The 27,906-nt window shown below is 42.6% G+C and overlaps 1 protein-coding gene across 1 annotated transcript in view; it reads left to right on the forward strand.

Moving 5' to 3' along the window:
* Nucleotides 1-27,906, forward strand: part of ERBB4 (erb-b2 receptor tyrosine kinase 4) — a 465,169-nt gene that overhangs the window by 419,259 nt on the left and 18,004 nt on the right. Inside the window, exons 21-25 of the mRNA XM_054278524.1 lie at nt 16,712-16,867; nt 19,921-19,996; nt 21,965-22,111; nt 23,985-24,082; nt 24,550-24,720. Coding sequence (XP_054134499.1) covers nt 16,712-16,867; nt 19,921-19,996; nt 21,965-22,111; nt 23,985-24,082; nt 24,550-24,720 — 648 coding nt within the window. The remainder of the gene's footprint in view (nt 1-16,711; nt 16,868-19,920; nt 19,997-21,964; nt 22,112-23,984; nt 24,083-24,549; nt 24,721-27,906) is intronic.

Below are 27,906 nucleotides of genomic sequence, written 5' to 3' on the forward strand. Positions count from 1 at the left end.
TCTTCTGATTTCATTTAAAGCAAAATCACAGAATGGGTGAGCATGCACACAGAGTTAAAGACACCTGATGTCTGGAAGGCCAAAAGGCAAATTAAAACAGAACCCAGTAAGTATCTATAACTTTTGGGTTTTTTTAAGAAGGAGACTTTGGCCTTGATTGTTTCAGTGTTTAACATTGGCATTATTGTGTCTGTTGTGTTGGCTGTAATCCCAGTTCATACCAAGATATGAAATGGAGCTGTAAGTGTAAAGGTGAACCTTCAGGAGTACTGAGGGACTGACTTCTGTGGCAGTCTGCCTTCTGGGGGTTACAGTATTGCTGCTCTTCCAGAAAACATCAGATATTTATGCCAGGCTTGCTGTCCTGGATGTGTAGAGTGGTCCAGTTTGTGGTATGAAGGTGCTCCAGTGTAGTGTCTCTCCTGAGTAGCAGCTCACACCTGAGCAGAAGCAGGTGGCAGCTGTCAGAGCTATGTCAGCTTTGCCATCCATAAAATAAGGTCCAAAGTGGATTTATGTAGTGTGCAGGGTTTTCCCCCTCAGGACAGGCCTGGATAGTTACTTAAGTCTCCTTTAAAAAATGGAAAGGATGCTATTTCCTGTAAGAGAAAGATATGTGTAAGGGCTTGAGTTTTCTTAGAACTTTTTGGACTTAGGCTGGTTTTCTATGGAAATTACCCTCATTGCAATCTCTGTGTCTCTCTTCAGTTTCCCTTGCAATAGCTTTTCAAAATGTTGGTTGAATTTATTCAGATTGGACAGGGGAGAAAAGGTCTCAAAGATATTATCTTTGTATGAGTTTCATAAAAATAGGCATCGAGATAGATGAGAATGTGATTAGTGCTCCCACTAAAGGCAGAAAAGGCACTGTAGGCTCAAGACATTATTAAACAGCTGAGAGTCCATGAGGGAGACTGCCAGGGAAAACCTGCCTTTGGGCTGTCTCAGGGAGTCTGGCTGCTCCTGTTTGCATTCCCTTTGCCACACACATTGCCCAGCACTGAGAGCAGCAGAGTAAAAAGAGCCTTTTGCCCTGGATGTGTCTGCAGCAGGGTTTAGAGCAGGGCAGCAGCACCTGCAGCATCAGCATGGCACAGCAGGACCTCCAGAGGGCACTCAGTGCTGGAAAGGGATCTAAATCCCTCAAAAGCAGCTCCCCAGCCCTCCACACTTCACAGGAGACTTGTGGTTGGTAGAGATCCTTGAAGAGGACTAAGCTGGTCTCTGGAAAGCTTTTCTTGTGGCTGGGGATACATCATTGCTACAAGGTCAGTCCTGCAGGTCAGTGACCATTGCAGGTGGAAGGGGACTCTGGGATGTCCTGAGAGCCTGTGACCTGCCCCTGGGACCCTGCAGTGCCCCAAACAGCCCTCAGAGCAGGCTGCACATCCAGGCTCCTGCTCTGCTGCTGTGGTGGTCCCAGGGCATGCAGGAGCTTCAAACATCTGTGCTGCACCCACCTTTGTAGTCAATTTAGGTTTTCCTAAGTGCATGACCCACCCTGTCAGAAGGGTGAGGGAAAACTTCTCTGGGTTTGTTTTCAATGAAATCAGAAGAGCTCGTGGAGTTGGAGACTTCAGAATTCCCCTGAGGATTGGGGTTTACAACACAACCATGTAATGGGATGGAGGTGCAAGAAGACTTAGAGAAAGACATTCCCCAAACATTTGACTCTCAATCTTGCTCCTGGAAGAGCTAAAAATTTAGTTCACTTTTTAAATCTATTATATTTTAAATCTGTTCTAATATCTGACTCTCAAACTTGCTCCTGGAAGATCTCAAAGTTTAGTTCATCTTTTAAATCTATTCTAATGTCTTTTAAATCTATTCTAATAGGTGACTCTCAAACTTGCTCCTGAAAGAGCTAAAAGTTTAGTTTATCCTTCCAATCTATTCTAATATCTTTTAATTATATTCTAATATTTGACTCTTAAACTTGCTCCTGGAAGATCTAGAAGTTTATTTCATCTTTTAAATCTATTCTAATATCTGCTAGAGTATTCGCAGTGTCAATGGATAATTTATATCCCATGGCCCCACAGTGCCAGGCTGCCTTCATCCACCAAGGAAAACAGGATCCCAGACCAATATTAATGTTTGTGTTTGCATTTGCAACACCCAAAGAGCAGAGTCTTGGTATGTGTTGAACAAACAGGTACATCACAAGAAGCAAGCACCAAATGTTCCCATTCCTGAGCACCTTCTGCCCCTAGGGGACCACAAGTTTGTGGCCAGGAGATCTTCAGCCTGTCTGAGGCAATGTCACAGGAATTCCCACAGAATTTCCCACAGGAATTCCCACTCTCAGTTGTTTTCCTGAGGACAGGGTCTCTCTGACCCCCTTAGCAGCACCACAGCAGCTCCTCTTTAGAGTCATTGAGCAGCTCAAGCAAAGAGCATCCATCATCTCATGGGCAGTGGTGCAGGGTAGGTGCAGGAAGCCCTAATTTTTGTTTAGGATAAGTGGATGTAAATAGGGCTGCATTCTTCCTTCCAGCGGAACTTCAGCATTTGTGATCAACAGGGCCCCCTGGAGCTCTTCGGAAAAGAAGTTCTGTAAGCAGTAGGGCTGCTGAGAGCTGGTTGCTTGTGATTTAGATCTCATTATTAGGTTATCTGGAATTTAATATGTTCCTAGTGCTAGTTAAAGTATCCTCAATAATGTCTCTCCTTACGTGGATTCTCTTGTGCCAAAGAAAAACTGATCACAATAACAGGAAAATAATACAGCCTTGCTCCTCTCCTGGCCTACCTGCTTTCAAGAAACTTACAGGAACACAAAACTTCCAAATCAGGTTGCAAACACTCATAAACTCTCAGAGACAGCCAGAGAAATAAATATGCATGTCACAACTGCATCAGCCTGATTTCTTAGGGAGCCAAGCGTGGCAATAGAGTGGCAAAAGAAAATAAATGTCAATTCCAGTGAAAACAGTTCTGGTCATGTGTGAGCAAATGAGGTGCAGCTCCTGAGAAGCTCTCACTGCCAGTCATTCTGTCTGTGCTTGGTTAGGAATTTATCTATTAATATTTCTGGAATCTGAGGTTGGAAGTTCAGTGTGTCCTTATGTGCCAGAAGTAATTTTTATTACAGTGAGATTTGGAGAGGTTGTGCCAATTTAGTGGAGAGGCAGAGCCAGAATTACACATGGGTGGGTTATAATCCAGTCATAACAATCTCACAGGAGTCCATGTGAGATCCCAAGCATTCTCACCCACCTCGGTGCCCCCAGAAAAGCTCATTCCATCACAGTCTATAACACCTGGGGACTGCTGGGCAGCTTTTATTGACCTGATTGTTTTATCCTGTCCTCAGAGACAACTTGATACTCCCTAAAGAACCCTGACTGTAAATATCTCCTTAAAGGTATTTCTGTTGGGGGGTCATGTTGTGCCTCTGTCTATGTTTTAATCAGTGTGGTTCAGTCAAAGTAGAGAAATATTTAGAAGCTGGTGCATGTTAGTTTTAATTGGAAAGGAGAAAAAGTGCAGCATGATTGGGTCCTTGGGGAAATGGTGAATTTCTACAGCTGATCCTTTGAAAGATCTCAGCAGTTTCAAAGAGAGAGAGAAGAGCTGTGAATGAAGCAGCCAAGAGATGGAGGAACAGCTGAAAAAATGCCAGCCAAGAGAGTGTGGGAACTGTGCTCAGAGATTTCTCATGTTTGGATCTGATCCAAATGAACCAAAAACAGTGTGAGACTTTTCTCCTCACTGCAATCATTTTGCTATTTGCAGACCCTTTTAGGAATTCTCTCATTTCAACACTAAGATGGTTCCTGTGTCTGTGTGGCAATTTGGCACTGCTGGAACAATAGTCTGAAGCATGGAAATGCTGCTGCAGAATCACAGGAGGAACAGGGACACCTTCTTAGCCAGGGTGTTGGTGGCTGATCCACAGAAGGTCTTGGTCACAGGTTAGAGGAAGAGGTTGAATCCTCTTAAAAGCCCTTTGGCTGCTCCAAGCCAGGTCCTGTGTGAATTCCATAGCCAGGGCTAGCAGTTTGACATTGTAAATCAGAGAAAAAATCGTGGCTATAGATCAGAGTGAGAGGCAAAGGGTGAGGGGGTCATAGCTGGGGAGGAAGTTAAAGTATGAGAAGACTTGGGATTTTAGAGGAGCCCAGGGCTCCTGGCTTTCCTCTGCTTCCCCAGTGAAAATTCCATTTCAATTTCATTTGTATGTTCCATCTGGGTGCTGTGCAGTGGTAGCAGCACTGACCCAAGGCTTGAACCTGGCTCAGTTGTAATTAATGGAAAAACTCCCTTTAGAATTCAGAAAATCAGGAATGGAGTGTTAAGACACTTAAAATGTTACTATCAGTGGAAATACACCTGCCCTGATTGCTCTGTGCACCACTCAGGTCACATGTTTCAGCTCAGCAGCTCTCAAAATTTCCAATGTATTCACCACCCACATGCTCAGATCTTGAGGTGTCAAAGTCATGAGTACTTTTCTTTTCAAATAAGTCATGGCATCCCTGGCTCTGGAGACAACCTAACAAAAAAAAAGCTGTAATTTAAGTATTTGCTGTAGCTGCAAACTGTACAGAGATCAATTAAAACAGTCAGTTCATGCTCACTGAGAGGTTTCTCAGGTTCGGGAACTAGAACCTCCAGTGCTGGGATTCACCTCAAAATAAATGGATTTCAAAAGCTTGAGCCAAACCTCAGATATTTCCAGGATCTAGGAAAACAAAAGTTTGGTTTAGAGGCCATGATGAAAGATTTTATTTAGATCGTTACTACTTTAGAAGTAGTTTCATCCCTGTGTAGGACTGTGGTCCCTTGGTAGATCTGCAGAACCCCTTTACAGGGGTGCTAATTTATATATATTTATATATAAAATATATAAAAATAAATACATATTAATATATATATATAATATTAATATATGAATGTTATATGTAACATAATAATATATTGATATAATATATTGATATATATTTATATAATATGTAATATATAATTATGTATTAATATATTATTATAGATAAACATATTAATATACATAAATGAATAAATAAAAATATATAAATTAATATATAAATATATCTTTATATAAATATATATAAATATATATAAATATATTTATATGTACATTTTGTGCCATATATTTTCCAATATATGGCACAAAATATCACTGCAGTCAGTGCTCCAGACCTGAAGGGTCTAAAATTCTATTTTATTTTCTGTGAATATCCTGTAACAAAGTCATGCCAGGCTTGTTTAAATTGGTTTGGGTGTGTTGCCCCCATATCTCCATGGGGTTGGTGTCAGGGTAGGGCTGAGCTGAGGGACAGAGGAGCAGGGGAGGGGACACTCCATGCACCCCAGTGCTCTGCTGTCCTTTGCCTTGCTCTGGCTGTGCTTTGTATTCCCAGCACCCTGAGGTGGCCAGGAAAAGGTGGCAGGTGCTGAAACACCAGGCAAAGGTGTTTGATGGTCCCCACACATGCATGGAAGGGGGTTCAGGCATGACAGGGAGTTCATGGGGCATGGTGGCAGCTTGACTTACACTCTGTGTGCTCTCACTGTCAGCACAGCAATGCTCTGGGCCATTAATAATAATGGGATGGTTGAGCTGGGGGGAAATAGGTGTCTCTTGAAAGCACATCTCTGTCTTCCACACACCCCATTCCAGCACTCATCTGTATTTATTGAATAAGGTTAACGGATTATTTAGCAGGTTTCTCCAGCCATTATCAGAGAGCACACTCTGTTTATGTGGCTGGCCTCACCTGTTCTGTCACTGTCATAAGCAACTCAATTAGAACAAGGAAAAAAAATGTATGTAATAGGTAACTATGGTTACCTGTGATGTGGGTTTTTAAGAAGTGCTCAGAAACCTAGTGGCAACAAGAGTTTGGGAGTTCAAAGCTGTAATTTATTCAACAACTCTCTTGAATCAGAGTATCAGAAGCATTTAGAATAGATTCAGAACATTTTCTTTTGTGGAACAGTGTTGCAGTCCCAAGCAGAAGCCCATGTACAGACTGACTGCTTGCTCTGCTCACGTGAGAAGAAAATAGGAGAGGGACAGGGTAAATATGCCCTTGTTCCACTCTTCTCCTGCACAGCCTGCTAGCCCAGGCACTGGAATAGCTTGTGGAAGTGGTGGTTTCTGAAAGTACTTCCATTGTCCTGTTGTTTCCCAATTTACCCTGAAATGGTGATTTTAAAATACAGAGCCCCAAAGCTGCGGGAGCATCTTTCAAATAAAGGCGCCTGCCTCAGAAACTCAGCCCCAATCATGCTGTTTGCTCAAAAAGGAAATATAATCCTCCAATAAAATCCTCCAGGATAGTGCTAACAGCTTTTAATTGGACTGAGAGTGCCCTATGAAACACATCTTGAGGTAAAAAATTTCACCTCTCATTGTTTCAGTGGAATTCTGTACCTATTTCCCTTCTGCAAAGCAGGGAGCTGTTGTGGGCTCTTCCTGGCGGATTTTTGTCTGAGCACACAAGATAGTGCCACCACAGTGTTCTGTGTGCACTGCCCAAGAGAAGGGCAGTGTAATTTCAGCTGTCCAAAAACACTCAGCCAAACCAGCCAAGTGCACAGGGTGCAGGAAAGACCTGTTTTGTCACAAATTTAATTATCATAGCATGCAGCTGCATCAGATGAATGTAGAAAACCTTGCATCCAGTGCAGGATATGCCAGTTTATCAGCACACTTCCAGTGGAAAATTATCTGCTCCAGGGTCAGGAGTCATTTCCCAAGAAAGCTGTCTGAAAAAAAGTTGGTAATTAAGAGGGGGCATTGGACTGGACCCTCTGTTAGATGTTTGCTGGATCTCACCTTCACACAGGTGGTTTTGCTTTGCCCTAAGCTTCATTTCTCTGAAATTCTGAATGCTTCCCCCAATTCCTCCTGCTGGAAACACACAGCATGTATAAATTTGTGAAGGGTGCATAAAGCTGGGGATATTGCAGTTCAGCCAGGTGCAGGGCATGGCCATCAAAGGTCAGGGTAGGGTTTGGTTGGAGTGCTGGAGAGTTTCCAGTGTTTGCACTGGGGCTCTGCTTGTTCAGAACCTGAGGGAAGGCTGGGCTTGTATCTGTTAATCTGGAGGTTCCTTATTAATAGGCTGCACACTTCATTGATTTTTAATTAATTTCTGAAGAGACACAGAGGATAAGTGCTGCAGCCCACAGACATCTCTGTACTTATTGCAGTCCACATCTCTATTGATTGCCTGCCTAAGGAGCAGAAGTAATCCATTTTAAATGCACTTTCTTGGAGAGGCTGAATGCACTGCACAATGCTCTCTCCTGACTGTAATTGCATTGGCAAGAGGTCAGGGGCTGGCTGGGGGAGCAGCAGCCCATTGTTCAAGGCTGCTGCTGTGGGCTGCCATCCAGGAGAGCCAAGTGATCTCCCTGCTGGGCAGTTTGGAGCTGCAGGATCAGGAGAGTGCTCACAGCTCCCCCATTCCAGCTGCACTGGGAACTCCTTTATGGACTGCTTTTGGGAGGAGCTGGAGCTGGTCTGCCTGAAGCAATTAATGGGAGGGAGAAGAATGGCATTCTAAAAGCCTTTTAAAATTGATAGCTCTCTTTGGTTGCCACTTTGAAAAGCATCAAACACTTTTCAGGAGTGTATGATCCACTGGGGGCTGAGACCTGAAGTCTCTGAGCACTTCCCAAGTCAGAGGACAGGTGAGAAATAGATAAATTTCTGCATGTCAGGTATTCCTGAAAACCTTTATTTCACTGTTTCCTAACCCTGATTCAATCCACTTGAACACAGCTGTATTTCAGATGCTCACTGTCCATGTAATGCATTTAGTTTACAAATAATCTGCAGAAAAAGCTAGATCCATTTGAAGATCTTTTTCTGTAAATGGCATTTAAATTATTTGTACAAACACACAGATGGGATTTCTGCTGTCTTCTTCAGGCCACTTCCTCCAGACCTCTCCATTAATTCTCTGTAGTTCTACTGTAGAGATTCCTTCTGCTGGCACGAGAGCACAGATTTCCATGATTTGCTTTGGAAAGAGCAATTTGAAACAGCCTTTGTCATCAGGGCTGTGATCCTGCCAGTCTCTAAACTGTAGTTGCTTTGCAGTAAATGTTATTGCCCAGCAAGGAGAGTTTTGCAGTGATAAGTTTGTTATTTAGGCAGTTAGTTCTTGTTTAAAGGCCTCTTTCACAGAAAAAAGGTGTTGTTGGTGCAGTTGCAGCCAGAACTGCACTGCTGATACACTTCTGTGCACCAGTTGTAATTTCTCTCTCCTCTTTGGGCTGCAGTGCCCTGAGCTGTGGTTTTCTTCAGAGCTAATGGGAGAGCATCCCTGTCCTTTTCAGCTCCTTGGGAATAAGGGAGAGTAACCTGGGCTGGCTGAAGGGCTGGCACAGCCAGCATTTGCCCCCAGCATGGAGAATGGAGCTGGCACAGGAGAGCACCTTGCACGCAGCTGTCTGAAGAAAGCACCTGAGTTCATTGCAGAATGGAGATCAGGCCCAGCTGCACAGCTCCCTCCCTCAGGAATCCCACACTTGGGGATGAACTTTGCAGCAGCTGCACAGATGTGCCAGGAGGTGGGACCAGAACTCAGAGCCATGTCCAGTATGGCCAGCATTGAAATAAATACCTGGCCTGCTTCTCATTGCTTACACTACTGAATAGATTTATATAACATTTTCCATTAGAAGAAGGTGAAGTGCTTCACAGACTCTTCATATTCAGCACCACCCGATCCAGAAAGGTGCATAATTTCAGGGAGCCTGAGAGACAACTCATCTTTCCACAGGAGTTCAGACAAAGGACATGTTTGATGCTGCAGTGGAACAAACTCCCCTCCTGGTGTTGCCTGAGGAGCTCCAGCACCTTCCTAGCACTGAGAACTTTATTTCAAGGGCCCCACAAACTCAGAATTGAGAGCCAGTCAATTTAGCAGTGACCCACTTATCTGTGCTGTGAGGGGGTGAGATGACATTCCTGAGATGTTAATTTAGGATTGGAGTGGGCCTGGGCCCATCAAGATGTCTGCTCAGTCCAGTTAATTAAGCATTGAAATGTCATGAGCTTATGAAATTGCTTCTCCTCTCAATTCTATCCACTCTTTCTCCCTTTGTGACTCACCTGTCATTTTGGAATAGGCTGCATTTTCCCTGTAATTCTCATCTAATCAGCCTTATAGCCTCTTTCTCTTCACTTTGGCTTCTTGAGTTTGTTTCTACCTGTCATGCTTTATTTTGTGTCCTGGGATGGAGTTTAGCAGTGCAGTAAATCAGGCTTTTGCATTCCTACTTCTGGGACAGCTAAACTTGCATGGTGCAAAGCAAATATCTGGTGCTGAGTTCTTTTTATCCAGATTTGTTCTTTTGATGTGCAACTGGCACTTTTATATTGCCAGAGGTAGTTGTGTCCTTCTGTGGTTGATATGGAGCCAACTCATCCCAGCGTTGTGCTTCAGCTGAGCCAGCACACGTGTGAGCAAAGAGAGTTTGTATTTCTGGGTGAGCCACAAGTGGGGAGATGTAAGACTGGCCTGTGTTCAAAACATCACTGCTATTTTCCTAGCTCAAGTTACCTGTGCAGGAGTTGGATTTTCATTGGTTGCCTTTCCATAGGGATAATCATCCAGCTGCACTGGGATCCCGCCTCTTGAGCCAAGTACAGATAGTCTTGTTCTTGCTTCTGTGTACTCTGAACTGTTTAGTCTGACAAGATTTAGCAAAGTCACAGCAGGACTGTAAGGAAAATGCTGTTATCAGCAGTGTCCCCTCTGCTCATGTCACACCTGCAGATCTGGCAGAGTTTCTGTCATCTGGTCCTGCTCAGGTGGACAGGACCAACGCAGTTGTAGGCAAACCCAGATAGTTATATCAGCTTTGTGCATCTGAAAATGGCCAGCTTGAGATAAAAGCATTTTACCCTGAGATACAGCTTGCTACACATTAATAGCACATTGCTTCAAACTCAGACTGAAGAGAAATTAAACCTTGAGAGCTTGTCAAGTGAGCAGGAGATGAGAAGGAATACATGACTATCACATCAGCTTTCTTTGTCTACCCTTTACCAAAGAGAGAGAGCGTAACTCACCTCCTATAATTGAATCAAACTCCTAAATATTTGGGCTTTCAGGACTGGTTCTCCCTTGCCAGCTCCACCAGGGCTGGCAGAAGTGCAGACATTCTCAGGAGCCCTTGGCAGGTGGGCTGCTGGAGAAGTGCTTAGCATAAGTGCCCAGCTCAGGTGGGTATCATTCCCCTTTCCCTTTCCTTGGCTGTGGGGTGACCTCCAGAGCCAGCTCCCAGCCCAGCCCACCCAGGACATCCCACTGTGGGAAATAGGAAAGGTAAGGTGATTTCCAGAAAGCTGGAAGAGCAGGCCTCAGAAACAGAGCAGAGAAACATAGAATCAGCTGCAGCTGCACAGTCTGAAGATAGAAAAGTTACAATAGTACAGCAAGCAAGGACAGGAAACAATAGTTTGAGTTTTTGGCTTGGCTAAGATAGACCTTAAGACTGCAGGAAAATATGTTTAGTAAGATAGTAGAAGGTTTTAAGCTTAATAATGAAGTATTGTGTGTGGTTAATAGAGAGCAGACAAGCATTGTGTGAAGCAGGTGTGTGTGTGCTTTTAGTAATTAGTTAAAACAACTGTCTGTGAGCTTTAGCAATGTGCTGTTGGCTAAAAAGTTTTTTAAATGCTCTGTAACAAGAAATCTTTGGCTGCTGCTGGCTGGACATGAGCTTTGCCATCTCCCAATTGTCTCAGCCATGCAATGAGGCTGATGCTGCAATAAAGCTCAAGGAATGAACACCAGCAGTCATGTCCTGTGAAAGGGAAAAAAACCGCACAAGCCAACACAAATGGTGCCCCAAATGGGTGAGGATTCATTTAGAAGGTATAAGTGAGTCCCCAGTTCAGGCTGGTATCATCCCCTTCCCTCCCCCCAGGCTGTGGGGTGACCTCCTATTGTATTTGTAGGGATCCCATGGCAGGGAGGAGTGATGGATGTGACTCCATGTTCTCAGAAGGCTAATTTAGTACTTTATGATACTATATTATATTAAAGAATACTAAACTATACTAAAGAATACAGAAAGGATACTTACTGAATGCTCAAAATATAATAATGAAAACTCGTGACTCTTTCCAGAGTCCTGACACAGCTTGGCCCTGACTGGGCAAAGAGTCAAAACAACTCACACCAGAATCCAATGGAACAATCACCTGTGGGTAAACAATCTCCAAACACATTCCACATGAGCACAACACAGGAGAGGCAAATGAGATAAGAATTGTTTCCCTTTTCTCTGGGGCTTCTCAGCTTCCCAGGAGAAAGATCCTGGGTGAAGGAATTTTTTCAGAGAATGTGAATGCCACAACTTCCAGTGCCAGCCCAGGGCATCCCAGCTCTGCAGAGCAGTGTCTGTGTTTCTGTCCCACAACTCTCCCTGGAGGAGCAGCTGCCTGCCTCAGTGTGCTTTCTTCTGACAACAAACGGCACAGTGTTTTCCTTGAAAAGTGTATTCTTAGCCCAAAGCAAAATGACACCTTTTCCATGGGGTGAGCTTTCTGCGTTGACTCACATTGTAAAGCAAGCCTTGAGGTATTAGGATGGTAAGAGAGCATTCTCCAAAGCTGCAGATTAATGTCCATGAGAATTGAGCTGGGCTTGAAATTTTCTTCCTTCATGTAGTTGAAGAATGAATTTGGCTCATGTGTGTTTGCTTTGGTGGGTGGAAGTTATTATTAAAAAAAACAGGCTGCTCTTAATTCCTGGGTGAGATAAGATCAACATGCCCTCCATTTAGAGAAGCAATCATATTTAGTGTAGAAAACAAATGAAAAATAAGTATTTATAGGGGGTTTGCTGTGAGCTGGTATTGCTGAGGATCTTGGGGCAGGTGAAGGGCTTTACACTTAATTTTTAAATTTGATTTGTTCTTGCAAAATGATGTCTTGTGTCATGCAAGACAGAAGACATATGTTAAACTTTAGTTAGTGATTCAACACACTTGAGTTCATCTCTAGCAATTATCCCAAAAGGATTTTGCATTTAATGACTTACATACCTGTTTGAATTCTGCCCTGAGTAATGAATGTATTTTTTTTCTGGAGATGAAATCCAGCCACCTGAGGGAAGGAGCTTTCAGGCAGGACTTGCAGGTCAGACTTGGGCATTCCATGCACAGATTTTTGAACAAATCTAGAAGTATCCTCAGCAGGGAGGTGGGACTCCAAAAAGTCCACAGAAGTGAAAGAAGTTAATTTACAGCATCTGGAATGGTCTGTGCCCACACCTCACACACTCTGACCTGTGCAGATGGAGGCTCTGCTCAAGAGCTTCCCCCAGAAACTGGGAGGCAAATTACAGCAGTAGCAGGAGGTAACACTGGCTATAATAAAGAGAACAGCAAATTATGGCCACAACTTCAAGGCAGATCTCAAAGCTGTGATTTGCCAGAAAAACTTCATTTTCCTTTTTTAAAACATCCTTTTTTTCTCTCCTATTCCCTCCAAAGCCCAGCTTTGGTGATACTTCCACAGCGCTGGGAATCCTAAGACTTTATGAACTTTATTTGATGTTGTCTCCACTGAAGTTCAACCCTTGGAAAGATCAGGAAGCTGTCCCTCCTTTCCACTGTCCCACTTCTGTTTATTGCCAGCACATTTTCAGGTCTGATATTTTTCTTGTAAAAGACCAACCCTAACTGTACCAGAAATGACCATTCCAAAGCTGTCACGGTGCCAGAAAATTTATAAACACTTCTTAATAAAATTGCAGAAGATGATTTCTCATAGCCCTTAATGAATAACTTTTAGTCTGTTCAACTCATAAAATGTCCTCCTGGTATCCTCTCATGTCTTTTTTTGGGTGGGGATGCCACCAACTATATGTTTTTTATCAAACTTCTGTATCATATTAAAAGATTAAAGATACATATAGAGCTTTTTTTTCCCCTGCCATGTTCAAAAATGTCTTCAGATAGTGCTTCTCTCCATAATATGTTTAGACAGTATTGCTGCAGTGAATACTGTAGGATTCTGTTCTAATTCATATTGTTGCTAGAATATTTCTAGAGTCCCATACCTTCTGGGTGGTTTTCCCACAAGCAGCTCTTCACAGCAGTGTTGCTCCTGCTTCTTTGTCAGGGCTTCTCCAAGGTTCTCCCTGACTGCCCCACCCCCTTTTATCCCAGTTATCTTCATTAGCCACAGCTGCAGCCCATTTAGAACAACTAGGATTGGGGCAAGGCCACTTACACAATAGATAGATTTTACTAGGACTCCTACTATATTTTCCCCTTTTCTTTTACTTACAGGTATTCAAGTACAGTATAGATATTCAAGTACAACACATACATTTCCCCATGACTCAAAGGCCATGGACAACACACATATTTCCCCATGGCTCAAAGGCTGTGTTTCACCACAGCTCCTTGCTCAAAGGCCACCTTCTCACAGCTCCTGGCTGTCAAAGCTCCTCAACTCAAAGGCCATGTTTCTTCACAGCTCTCAGGCCGCCACAGCTCCCGGCTGTCCTATCTTCCACAGCTCTCAGGCTGCATATCTCCATCACGTCAGGGTCACCACTTGTTGTATTCAAATTGCTGTTATATATTGCATTCATATTGCTATTATATTATTCCTAGAGTCCCATACCTTATGAGCAGTTCTTCTCAGCAGTGGTGTTGTTGTTGTTGTTTCACAGCCCTGCTTCACAGTCAAGGCTCTCCCTGACTGGAAAGCCCATCCCCCTTTTATCCCAGTTGCCTTCACGAGCCACAGCTGCTGCCCAATTAAGGACTTCACAGCTGTAGCTCATTTAGAACAACTAGGATTGGGGCACAGCCACTTACACAATACATATATTTTACAAGGACTCCTACTACAGGATTCCCGTTTTTTTAGATTCTTTTCCTTCCATTTGGATAGTCTCATTTATTGAAAATATATACATATATATATGTGTGTATATATATAAAAATATATACACACACATATATATATATGTGTATATATATGTGCATATATATAAATATATAATATTATTTTTATATAAATATAATTTATATATTATATATAATGTATGTATTTTTATATTTTATATATATTTTTATATATCATATATATATACACACACACATATATATATGCACATATATGTATGTGTGTGTGAATATATATATGTTATTTTATACTTCTGCCACCCACATTTAAAGCTTATTGATAGGGTATCAGGAAAATCAAACATGTTTCCACTGGGTATTCCCAAGAGGATTTACATTTCTGCAGACCATGGGCCCTGCAGAGGATATTGTAGTTGCCAACCAACCCTACAGGGGTTGATTTTGGCTTTTAGGCATCACAGGTGTGAGGCAGCCCCAAGAAGGTTGTTTGACAGAGGTGAGGCAAACTGCAATGATCCACAGGCAGTTATTTCTGCCCTCTTTCAGGGCAGAAAAGAAAAGAAAAGAAAACCAGCTGTGGCATTGCTGAGCAGCAGTGAAAGGTGTTGGTGATTACACATTTTTCTAGTTCTTAAGATAGTGTGAGGTTAAGATGAATGAAATAGAATCTTGCAAAAGTGATACTAAATAATAGCACAAAATTGGAATAATGGAAATGAATTAATAGAATAAACAGTGAAATGTCCTAAAGCTTTAGCCTATAGGTTTGAAAAAATGCTTGAAATTAGAGACAGTAAAATAAGACCAAAGAGAAATGGTTAGGAATTTGCTTGTGTAACTCTTTCAATGAAGGATTTTTTGCACACCTCACCATCCATCTCTGCCATCATTAACTAGAAACAGGAGGCTAAAGCCTTGGTACAGCTCATCTGTTTTGATTTTCACAAGACAAATTCTGTATTTTCATTTTGGCCAAAAGAAATCTGCAACATTTTCATATAGTTTCAGTGCTGATAGGTACAAGTTAATCTATTAAAGATTATAATTTTATTTGGACCTGATATATTCTGATGCCAGCAGAATTCCCTCATCAGCTGGTATCAGGGTATGATTCTTATGTGACTCACAATTGTTTAGCCCATGAGATTTATTTGTCTTTTAATTTGATGTCAAAAAACATTGATGTCAAAAACTATTATTCTTTTAAAGACTTACAATTCTGATGGTCAAAAGCCAAAAATATTGGTTTGCACTTGGCAGGAGGGTGTGTTTGCTGCAGGTAGCAGTGCTTCTAAAGAGTAACTTCAGTTGCTTTATGCCAAAGAGCCTCTGTGTCCTCTTTAACAGGCCTTCATGTTGACTGCATGAAATACTGTTTATGCCAAACATTCTCCCACAATTTTCAAAGCTTTTACTGGTGTTTGCATTGAAATCTTTCACCTAAAACCAGTTTAGGGATCCATTTGATGCTTTTTTGCATAGATATGCACTTTGATAGAATCCTGGAGGTGGAATGGACCTTAGGGCCCACCCAGTGCCATCCCTTGCCATGGGCAGGGACACCTTCCCCTATCCCAGGCTGCTCCAAACATGTTTTGGTGTTTTCTACTCCAAGCCTGACCTTGGGCACTTCCAGAGATGGGGCAGCTTCTCTGGGCACCCTGTCCACAGGGCATGGGAGGCAGCCTGTGTGGGGACAGGTACCTGTGAGCTCCTCAGGCTGTGGAGGGATAATCAAATCTGGCCCATGGCACTGAGTAATCTGGTTATTTTAATCACTACATGTGACTCTGCATTATCATCTGTATTATGGGATAATATGATCTCTTTGGTATTCAGCAATGACTTTTTAAAAATTATCATATATATTATACAGAGCTAATATATTAAGAGATACCTTAAAGGCAATTGTCAAGTGTGTGATTTCATCTCTAAGTTCTAATAATGGTGGTTAATGTCATAAATGCCTTTTAATGAAATTATAGGCTTGTAACCCTGCCCAACTATCCTTTGTGTGTTATATAATTAATCAGACCAAGCTTTGGTGTTGATGGTGCAAATTTCCATATGCTGGTGGATGGTTAGTGTCCCATCAGAATAAGAATAAGGTTAAGGCAGTTTGAGTATATGTTACCTTATCTTTAAAGGCAGCTGGATGGGCCTGTTAACAGAATATACTTCTAACAGAATATATATGCTCATAAAAAAGGGCCATTGATCTAATGTCTTATTATAATCCTACAGGCAATATTTTAAGGGAGTGAAAAGGTGAGGGAGTTGCAGCACTTGGAATAAAGAATTGTTTTCCTTCTAATCCTCTAAGGATAGTGAAAATTTGTGACCAACTAAAAAACCATTTGAAGATGGACAAGGATCTTTGTCTTGAGTTAGAGACACTTGTCTGGAATGTGACAGAGCTGGGATTGTTTCCCAGTGTGCTCTAATTTCTGGGGTCTCTGGCTAAATTGATTGTTTTTTATGACCATCACATTTCCTGTCTGAAGAACAAGGACCATAATATTTCTTTTCTTTGTCTCACATTTCCAGATTTTAAGCTTGCTGAAGCAAAAGAGCTATCTATTTATTATTTTGTTGGGTTTTTTCTCTTTGGTAATTGAATCTTACAGAATCATTCATACTGGACTAACTCAAGGTCATCTTATTCTGCCTCCTGGTCAGAGCAAGAGCAATGTTGAACTTCTCCCCTCTAGGCCATTTTCTCATTGTAAATATTCATAATTGAACCAGCCATTTTGCGTGTCACCAGTGAAAGTTAGTTCTCCAAAACCATGTGAAACTAATTAGCATTATTGTACTGTTCGTCTTCCTTCAGGGAATGATGTACCTGGAAGAGAGGAGACTTGTCCACAGGGACCTGGCAGCCAGGAATGTCCTGGTGAAATCACCAAACCACGTGAAAATCACCGACTTTGGCTTGGCCAGGCTCCTGGAAGGGGATGAAAAGGAGTACAATGCTGATGGGGGCAAGGTGAGCACTGAACATGTCTGCAGGTAAATCTACCACGCTGTGACAAAGCTCCTGAAGGTCCTCCTTAGGTCAATGTGTCCCTGTGGGACTGTGTGACAGAGTCTGTCAGTGGCTGAGCAAAGCCCTGCCTTGCAGAAGAACTCTGTTGTGAAAGCACACATAAAAGCTGCTAGTTTTTTGCACAGTGAGCTTCTCCAGGCACTGAAATATAATTGCACTAGCAGTTTTCACACTCAAAATTGTTTTTTTTTTCACATGTTCCAGTTTGTGTCTTGTTTTGACTACTTTGGTTCAATGAGTGGTGGATGTTCTGGGGCATTCCTGCCCAGCCTCTTTCTCTGGCCAGTATGCACCTTAATAATGTGCAGTCCCACTTTCCTAGACAAGTAATTTTTAAGAAAACAAAAGGGAAGGCCACAGAACATGAGAATTTAGCCCTTCTATCACATTGGAAGAGCCTTTGTAGTTATATCTTGTGTCCATCTCCCCAGTACCATGCTGAATGCCAGGCCACTGAAATAACAATAATAATAATAATTTTGAAACCAGATCTTTTCCCTTATTACTTTCCAGCAAACCACACCATGGCCATGTAGTGCCTTACCTTATTTCTGCCAATTTCAGATTAATGCATGATAAAATTCAGGAGGCAGTAAGTAGGTGGTGCTTCTGACTGCTCCCTAAACATCTTGAAATTCCTCATTTCAATCTGTCACAGAATCCCAGAGGATTTGCTTCACCTGTCATTCCTTTTCCTGGATGTTCAGTTTGCTTTCTGTCTCCTTGGTCTCTGTGGTTTTTTGGGCTCACTCATGCCCTTGGCTGAGACAAACAGCTGTTCCAGTGTGTGCTGTTCTCTGGGATGAGCTGCTGCCTTCTTTGTGTGCCTGCTGCCCTTGGATCACCTGGCCAGGGCAGTCAGGGAGTTGAAGAGCTTGAGAGGAGCCACCAGTGCTTTCCCATTTCCCCATGGGAAGATACATCCTGGCAGGGAAGGTGGGGTTTTGGCAGCTTCCCCTGGCTCACTTATTTCTGTAATCCTCTTCTTGGTAGCCCCTCAGGCTCTTCCCTCCATCTGACAGTGAATGACAGAAAAAGAGTTTATCCTTGCAAACCAGCTGTTCCCTGGCAGCTGTGTCTTGGACTTGTTACCCTGCTGAGAGCTCTGGAGCAGGAATTAGGGGAGATGTATCACTTCCCAGGTCCAGAAAAGCATCCTGTGAAATCAGTATTGAGAGCATGCCAAGGGAGGTTCAGACTGGACAATCAAGGGGTTGTCAACAGAGGTGGTGCAGTTTCCATCCTTGAAGGATTTCAAGTCCAGACTGGACAAATCTCTGAGTAACTTGGCCTAATCTCCTAGGCCTGAACCTGCTGAGAACCTGAGGTGGGACTAGAGGCCTCCTGAATCACTTCCAACCTGAGTTATCCCATCATGAGCAAGGCATCTTTGCTCCTTCAGCACCTGTTCACATCTGGGATCCAATGGGAATGAAAGCAATGCCCTTCTGCAGAGTGCAGTGGGGGAGGATGAACTGTCTTTGCAAGAGTTAAGGCAGCCTTTATTACAAGGTGCTATTTTTGCCTTAACTCTATAGGTTATGTTCATTAGTGAGCTTCATGGAAGGTAGTTTCATAAGGGTTTGAATGAAGACACATCCTCTGCTTTTACACCCACCATCTGTTCAGATTTTGCCTGCAGTTACTCATCCCTTTGGTTTATTCCAGTACCTCTTCCATAATTCCAAACTGCAGTCAACCCATAGGAGTCCCTGCCAGGTAAAAATCTCCTAAATGTTCGTCCTTCAGAAATTCATGGACTGCAGAGCTGTGAGGCCTTGTGAAGGCTGACCCAGAACAGAGGCCAGACGGAGCTAAAGAATAAAGGACTTATTAAAAGGCCTCAGTGGATCCACCTTGGGCAGTGCAAGAGCCCAGCCAGGACTGCACCCGAGATGAACCAAAATGGTCACAAAATGGACAACTGGTCACGGGGTCTCTCACTTTTATAAGTTCTGGTCCATTTGCATATTGGAGTTAATTGTCCATGAAGTCATGAAGTCCCATCCTTGTTTTTCTCTCTTCAGTTCACCATTGTTTATGCTCTTGGGCCTGAAATTTGGATTATTTGTCCTTGGTCCCCAGCTAGAGAAAGAATTGTTTTGTCTCCCTGCTCTATGCAGAGAGCTCACCACCCCCGAATATGGAGCTCAGAACTACACACTAAACCAGCACAGAATCTGAAAAATATAAAAGCTAAAACCTGAGGCATCAGCTGTGCCTGCTGGGCCCAGCTCAGGAATGGGAAACACCATGAATCCCGTTTTAACAGGAACTCAAGAGGGTGGGCTGGAATGCAGGAATGAGGTTTGGTTTGCCTGCACACCTTCTCTGTCAGAAAAGATTCACTGACACTGGAATGAACGTGGGGCTGCTGACTTAGTTTGGGAAGCAACTTTTCCCACTGCTGTGCTGATACAGAGAGCTGGGATGGCTCCTGGGATGGTTTTTAACAAATATTGGGAGTTAACAATAAAGCACTGCAAATTCTCTTCATTGCCTGTTTACCATCATAATGATAATGATGATGATGGGGATGCTGAACTGTTTTGGGCCCTGCATTGTAACCTGGCCTTATCAGAGAGCAGTTGAGAGAGCAGTGTTGCTATTTCAGATTGCAGAGATTGCAAACTGTTAAGGAATAAAAGCTCCTGCATTCCACCTTCTCTGCTGCACTTCAGATCTAAGGGAATTACATGCAATTTCTGCACTGGTCCCTCTTTACAAAGGTTTGATGAAACCACAGGTTGTTCCATTACTTCTGAATCAGTAAATATCACAAGTTCTGCAGGTAACTGGTTCATCTTTCCCACCTACACGTTTTATGAGGCACAACCCCATTCTAGAGGGCAGGAACAGCCACTTCCTCTTTTTTTTTTTTCAATCTCACATTGAAGGAGACAGGGAGAAAAAGTTGTTGTATTCACACAGGATCTGTTTGTATTGTTTTAATAATGTATTTCTAAGGTTACATTTCTCTTGTCCTTCCCTAGATGCCAATTAAGTGGATGGCTCTGGAGTGCATACACTACAGGAAATTTACCCATCAGAGTGATGTGTGGAGCTATGGTAAATCTGCACGTGATTAGTTTCAAAAGTTGTGTCTTTTAAAAGCATTAAACCAAGTTGTGTTACTATGTTAAAGATATCTTTTTTCTCAAAGGAGTTAATTCCAGAGGCATTTGCTCCTCAGGTTTTGGGATTTTTTTCCTTTAAATGTGTAACTCTAAGCAGCAGTTGTTACTGTCTCCTGTGTTACTGCCCTGCTCACTGAAATATATTATCATGATGTTCCCCACTGGGGTGAGTGCCTCCAGCTCTGGTCTGGTAGCAGTTTGGCTGATTATTATGACAGAAGAAGACCTCTTTCAGCTTAGCCATGGATTCATAAAAATACAGCTGCAGGTCACAATTTTCAGCAGTCTTTGAAAAGCTCAACTCTAAAAGCCATGAATGTCAAAAAACATTTTCAGGCTTATGGGACTTTCTCTACCTAGAGTCAGATAAAAGGGAATTTGTCATAATACAGAGCAAATATGGCAAGAGAAAGAAAAGGAAGAGACAAGCTCTCCAAACTAACTAGAACAAGCATCTATTTAATTTCACAGCTAACTTGGGAATTGGTGAGCTACACACACAGAGAAAAAGTCATATTTGAGAAATGAGGTGTTCTTTCAGTGTTGCTAATGGTTATTCAGATGAGCTGTTTGCCACATCTGCTGAGGTCTCTGCCTGTTTATCTGGTACAGCTATTACTAATAAAATCATGTATACCTTTGTAAATGAAAATTTGCAGCAATGTCTGGGCCTATGGAGTCCTATTTGCATTTCCTGTTGCCATATTATTCTGAGCCAAAAGGGTGTGCAGCTCTATTCATTACTCACTTTTACCTGTGGGTAGCAGCAAAAGACACTGTTTGCTGTGGCTGGGTAGCTGCCCTCTTCTAGTCAGCTGAAAAGAGCCTGGGAGAGTTCAATTGATCTTGTGAAGCTGCTCTTTCTCTTCAAATTCTTGGATCACTCAGGAAAAAATATGACTTCATTTATGAACTTCATTTTAAATGCAGGAAATCCAGAAATCCATTCTGTAATCAGAAAGACAAAGACTATAAACAATTGACAGTAGTTAACAATATTAACAATAGTTATTTAATATCAGCAAGGAGATGAATGAGGGTGAAATAAATGTGGTTTACTCATGTGGTAATTTTGCCCATCACTTTTCACATTAGCATGACAGTTGTCAAAATATGGTACTGATCTGAGGCATGCTTAAAATGACCTTTGCAATTCAAATAAAAGTTAAACAAAACAGTGTGAGAGCAGCATTTTCAATATTTAAGATTCTGTTCAGGCACAAATTCTTTTATTTGTGATATATGATCTTTAGTTCAAGCTCTGAAGCCAAAAAAAATCCTATGGCTTCTCAAAAAGAGAACCTTGGGTTTGTAGTGCAGCACTATGATAAATTCACATCCATGAGGTGATTTAAGGGAAGAAATGATAGCAGTGGCTGTGAATGGCTTGCAAGGCAAAGCCAATGACCTCATGTTACTCAGTGCTGTACCTTTGTGGGAAATTGATGCTCTAATTTAGGGAACATCTGTGCTTTTTCCTCTTAAAATAATAGAGTGCATCAGGCACTCATTTCCCTTTTTGATAAAAGAGTGTGATGCATTCTTTTGTTATTGCACCCATTTACTTTACCACCCTTCATTTGTCTCAGACCTTTCTCGTGTGCCTCAGGTCTATCATGCCATTTCTTATACGAATAAAAATGGGGGAAATTTCTTTTGAAGATTACCACAAAGTGCTGTTTCACCATTTTCCAGAGTTTTTAAGTGGCAGACTGTCATGGTTTAAGCCCAGATGGCAACTAGTCACAAGGAGCCACTTGTTCTGTCTCCCCAGTCCAAACTTCAGTTTTCCAGGCACTGATGGAGAAGAGATTGCAGTCCAGAACTAGGCCAGGCTACTCTGCTGTGAGGGAATCTGAGCAGTGTGACCCCAACCACTGACACTCTTTCTTCTGCCTAGGAGTGACCATCTGGGAGCTGATGACCTTTGGTGGGAAGCCATACGATGGAATTCCAACTCGAGAGATCCCCGACCTGCTGGAGAAGGGAGAGCGCCTGCCCCAGCCCCCAATCTGCACTATTGATGTCTATATGGTGATGGTGAAGTGTAAGGAATTGTCACTTCTGATACCCCTGTAGTTCTGTATTTTTTAGTATAGTTTAGTTTAAGATGTTTCTATGGTGATGGTGAAGTGCGAGGAATTGTCATTTTTGATCCCCCTGTGCTGGCTGCAAGAGGGACCCTGATTTAGAACATTTGCATAGGTAGAGCTGGGAAACAGGGCAAGCTGCTGCCAAACAAAAGCTTCCCAAGATGCTGTAAATTCCATTTAAACAGTGTCTGCACATCTTTTGCAGTTTTGCAATTGTTAGCTACGAAGGGCCCAGTTAGCTCAGCCTCTTATTGTGACCGTCATATTCCTATTTGAAAAATCTCTTTGCCCAGGATTTTCTCCTGGGAAGCTGAGCCTTAGAGAAAAATGAAAACAACAATTATCTGATTTGTTTCTGCTGTGTTTTGCTGTTTTAGAATGTGTTTGGACATAGTTTACTAACAGGTGGTTGTTTCATTGGTTTCATGTGAATTGTTTTTACTTAATGACCAATCATGGCCAAGCTGTGTCAAGGCTCTGGAAGGAGTCACAAGTTTTCATTATTATATTTTAGCTTTCTGTCTATATCCTTTTTGTATTTTTTAGTGCAGTTTGGTTTAGGCTGTTCACCTGGTGAAGTGTAAGGTATTGTCACTTTTGCTACCTCTGTTCTGGCTGCAAGAGGGACCCTGGTTTAGAACATTTGCATAGGTAGTCTCTGGCAGAGCTGGGAAACAGAGCAAGCTGCTGCTGCTGCCAAACAAAAACTTCCCAAGATACTGTAAATTCCATTTAAACACTGTCTGCACATCTTCTGCAGTTTTGCAATTGTTAGCTATGAAGGGCTCAGTTAGCTCAGCCTCTTATTACTGTCAGATGTTATCTCATATTCTTGAAGACAAAATTGACTGATTGTTATTGTAAACCCTTGTCATTTCCATGACAATTGATTCTGATGTAAAAAAGATAGGATTAAAAATAATTATGGCACATGGATACCCAGCCAGAGAAGGCTGTGAGGAGAAACCCGTTTCCAAATATTGAGGAAAGAAATCATGAAGGTTTTATTGTTAGTAGCAAGAATGATGATTGAAATGGTAATAATAAAAAGTAAAATTAATAGAAGAAATGCTACAGAGAGGATTATTTTTTATCATTTGCAGTCCAGTACAAAAAATTATGAATATTTTACTCTAGTAAAAAGGGAAAAAAAGTCTGCACATGGTTTCTTCCAAGTTTTTTATCTCCAAGACACCCCCTCTAATGACAGTATCCTCCAAGGTTATACTTCTAATTTAAAAAGAATTAGAAATATCTCTCTGATATTTCTGGCTTAATTTAAGTGAGATTAACATGCAGACATCTCATCCATCATATATACTTCTTTCCCTTTTGCTTTGTACACAAAAGCCCTGCAAAAAAAAAAAAAAAAAAAAAAAAAAGGAAAGGACAACTAGAAGTAAATTAAGTATCTTCTGAAAACACTTGTACTGTGCATGGAGGTGTGGAAATTAAATTGTGCAAGAGCTTTGTTGAGTGCAAAAATGTCTCATGTGGTGAGACTCATCCTTAATAAAAGTCAGTCAGGGCTGATATCCAAGTGTGCAAGGTGGAGAAAATTGCAAGGTGGTGTTGCTGTCTGTGGGACAGAGAGGAGCCCAGCAAATAAAGGAAAATTCCATGTAGTAAGGAACAACCTAGTCTGACCAAAACTAGGTGATTTCCCTTTTATGAATCACAGAATTCCAACTTTCCATTCTTCTGGGTTCCTTATTGCAACTTTTCTTTGGGCCAGAGCTATCAAGCAGTTCAAACTTCTGCATTTTAAAAAACAGAATGATTTTCACCCTTAACACTTAACTGTTTGCTTTCTCATCTTTCATCCAGGCTGGATGATTGATGCTGACAGTCGGCCAAAATTCAAGGAGCTGGCTGCTGAATTCTCCAGAATGGCTCGAGACCCTCAGAGATACCTGGTGATTCAGGTGAGCAACCCTGCAGCATCACAGGGGTGGGAAAAACAATTCTTTCTGCAGCAACCAACTCTTAGGGGCATTGGCTTTGAATGTTTTGAAGTGTTGTTCCCCACCCCTCCTATTTGAGCCTAAATAGCTGAGATATTTCACAAAATATGTCAGAACTTGGGTCAGAAACTGATCTTGTATGGGAAAAAGAGAGAGGAAAGAATAAAAGGTCAATCACAAGAATGCCAAAAACATGGTTTTGCTTGATTCATACAGCTACTCCCTTCTTGCCATCATATTCCCAGTAAAAAAAAACCAAACAACAAAACAAAGCCACAAATTATGTGGATAAAGTGCTTTTGAACAAACAAAGCAGCATGTGTGGTCCCTGCAGCCTGGCTGCCAGGGCATTAGGAAGGCTGAAATTCTCTCACTGGGAAGTGAATCCATCTTTTGATGTTTTTCCTCTCTCAATACAATCTGTTCAGGGAGATGATCGTATGAAGCTCCCAAGCCCAAATGACAGCAAGTTCTTCCAAAATCTTCTTGATGAGGAAGACCTGGAAGATATGATGGATGCTGAAGAGTATCTTGTTCCTCAAGCCTTCAACATTCCTCCTCCCATCTATACCTCCAGGACAAGAATTGATTCCAACAGGGTAAGAGCAAGCTCTGACAGAAAATATTGGTTATTATAAAAGCACAGGTGAAGATTTAAGTGCACCAGTCAAACAGAGGCCAGCGCTGCCTTGGGAATTACAGGCTCCCTTTGTAAGGAGAGTGGCTATAAAAATGTTGTCACTGGGCTCCCTGTTCATTGTGCCTCAGTGAATTCTAAATTAATAGCCCAGCCTTGAGTGAACAAAGGCTCAGCTTGAGCTGCCTGTCCTGAAAGCACAGCTGAGGCTGCTGAAGTCAAGCAGGGCTGCATCTGCACTGTGATGTGGCCAGGAAGTGCACAGCCCTGGTGCTGCCATCCTGTTCTCTTGGCAGGGCTGCCACTGGAGGAACTGAGGGCAGCTGGAATATGCAGATAAGGGAGCTTTTGTGAATGGAGGCAGATTTCCAAGCCAGCCCCTTTTCCTGTTTGCATGTGATGCTTTCATAGCCCCCCTTCCCAAATGTGTGTTTGTGCTGAGCACGTGGCAGATGCTGGCAGGCTGAGCTGGGCACCCTCCCTGTCAGGGGAGGAAATGCTCTTCACTGCACATGGGGACTTGAGGCTCAGGGGAATTCAGAGAACTCCAACCATCTGAGGGGTAGGGGTACAATCTGAGCTCTTCCCCCACACTTCATTTCCTGGTACTGAACATTGCTGCCTTTCTGGGGCATTTCCAGTGGGATAAGTTCCTTTCTGGAGGTGTCTTTCTCTACCCCCTAACTCCTGACAGCTGCAGAGCAGTCTGTGCCCTGCTGTGGGAGCTCTGGGGTGTTGAATCCTGTCCTGCATGTCTGTGCCCTGCTGCTGGTGAGGAGCTAAGTCAAATATCTGGAATCTGTTTTCCCTCCTCTGCCTGTTCCTGTGCTTGGCGCCATCCTTTCAACATTTCACTTGCCATTCCTTCTCACATAACCAAGAGCTGGTGAAATGCATTACTCATGTGAGGGCATTCACACAGCCATCAGGTGTGTTTTAACCAGGCACTTCTTTTCTCTCCAGCCTCCTTTTGGTCCAGAGTCACAGTTTAAATACTAAGTATAGTCCTTTTGAAATGCTGCTGGCTTTTTCTCATGGTTTAGACACCTTTTAGACACTTATCCTTAGCTGAGGTGGTTCCAAATTCACACCCAGATGTGAGCTGAGTACAGCATACATGAGAGAGGGAAGAGGTGAGTGAGAGCCAAGTGTATAACCTGAGCCAGTGTCCATGCTCTGGCCATACCTGCAGGAAGCTCCTTACTCTCTCCTGAGGGAATCTGGGCTTTCTGGGAATAAAGAAGACAAAATCTGACCTTAATAGCCAGTTTGGAAGGAAATTGTTGCAAAGAGATGTCTGGATTCATGTAGCATTTCTCCTGCATCACTGAATGACAGTGAAGTAGGGATGATGCACAATTTAGCAATAAGTGAGAAACTTTCTATTTGTGGCTACAAGAGTTAATTGATAGTGATCTGAAATACATCAGGTTTACTACTGTTTGTCTCTGGAGAAGTTTTTTCCTTTCCTACCAGCTTCTGAGGAAGAATGGAAGGGCAGCAGTTACCTTTGGAAGGCACTCAGTGTCACAGGGATGTAAATCACTGGAGTTTGGTTTGCCCCAGTGGAGTGCTGCCTCTTACACCACCACAGGTCTGAGAGGGCAGGGTCTGACACAGTGCCTTTGTTATAGTCATCCCACTCCCATGTTTGCTGGAAACACTGGGACACATTTAAAGGAGAAAGGCTTTGTAGGAAAAATGGACTTGCTTTTTCAACAGCTCCCTTTGCCCTCTGTGTTGGTACCAGCCCAGTTGAGGAGCCCACTAGAGCTGAGGGAATTCCAGTAAAAATCCTAGAGTTCATATTCTGAAAGCTTTATTTACAGCATGTTATTTGGGCAGCCAGCATGGTCACTGGGATATTCCTGGAATGAAAACACAGGCATTTATTTCTGACATTATCATTAGTGGTGGTGGTGGTATCACATGAAAATTTAAATAACTTTCACAAAGCCTTTTCCCAACTTCAAAGCACATCATTTCAGCTGCTTGCACACATGTGATCTTGAACTCAGCAGAGCTGCAGAAAGAGACCCCAGGCCTCATTTTTGCCATACAAAGAGACTCCATCACATTCTTGACGTGACATCTCCTTTCCTCAGCTCACAATTTCTCATCTTGGTTTGAAACTGTGATCTTGTACCACTGAAGACAGTGGGAGCTTTGCTTTGCAATTCAATTTAATGACAGTAGCAAGACTGTATCCTCTTTTCAGTAACTTGCTGGGAGTTTTTCTCTGGCATTGTACAACAATCTAACATTTAAACAAAGCTGGAATTACTTTTTGCCAAAAGTCTGCAGTTTGTGAGCCAAGCTGCCTGACCCAGATCAGACAGGTCAGAGAGGGCTGAGCTGGAAGCCCTGCACTCCTGGTTTCCTCTGCAGAGGTGTTTTCTGGAGGTAATACCTGTGTGCAGAAATCCACATACATTTCTGCTGCCTTTGTGAAGCAGTTTCTCAGAATATTCACTACTCTTTAAGTGAAGATTGATTTAAACATAACACAATCACCCCTTTAAGGTAATAGTGCATCTGCTGTGCATAGCCCAGTACAGATGGATGTCAGCTACAGGAGTCACATGGAACTGAAATGCTGTCAGAGCTCTCTATCTGCACTTGTCTGATTCTGTCTGGGTGTTTCCTTTGGTTAGTCTCTGATTTATGCTTGTGCATATTGATACTGCACAAACTCATTATGGTGCTGCTGCGGCCATGGACACCAAATGAAAGGATACAGCTTAGGTAGCTTGTGTTCAGTGTGTCTGGCCAATTGCATTTATGGGGAGATTGTGAGGCAGCTTGGTGAAGGAAAACACACAGACAAGAGCTGCATGATCTCCATGTCATTTTCAGGGAATGAGAAGCATGGAAAGTACTGTATTTCCCACCTTAGCTGCTCCAGTGCAGGTTTAGTGGCCAAGGAGTCCATCAGGGCACCGTGCTCCTTCTCTGTGCTGGCAGTGATGGTTGAATGTTCAGCAGTACAGCTCCTTGGGGACAGAGGTGGGCAGGAGGAAAGCAAGGAGATCACAAACATAGGCTTTGAAGTGAAGGAATATCATCATTGCTGCTAGTAATGAAGGGAGGGGACTGTTTTTGGGCTAAGAACCATTTGCTCAGATAAACATCAGTCTCAGAGGCTGTG

This window comes from Melozone crissalis, unplaced genomic scaffold (assembly GCF_028551555.1).
Source record: "Melozone crissalis strain CALT ecotype California unplaced genomic scaffold, PUWL_Pcris_2 ptg000023l_1, whole genome shotgun sequence".
Taxonomy (NCBI): Eukaryota; Metazoa; Chordata; class Aves; order Passeriformes; family Passerellidae; genus Melozone; species Melozone crissalis.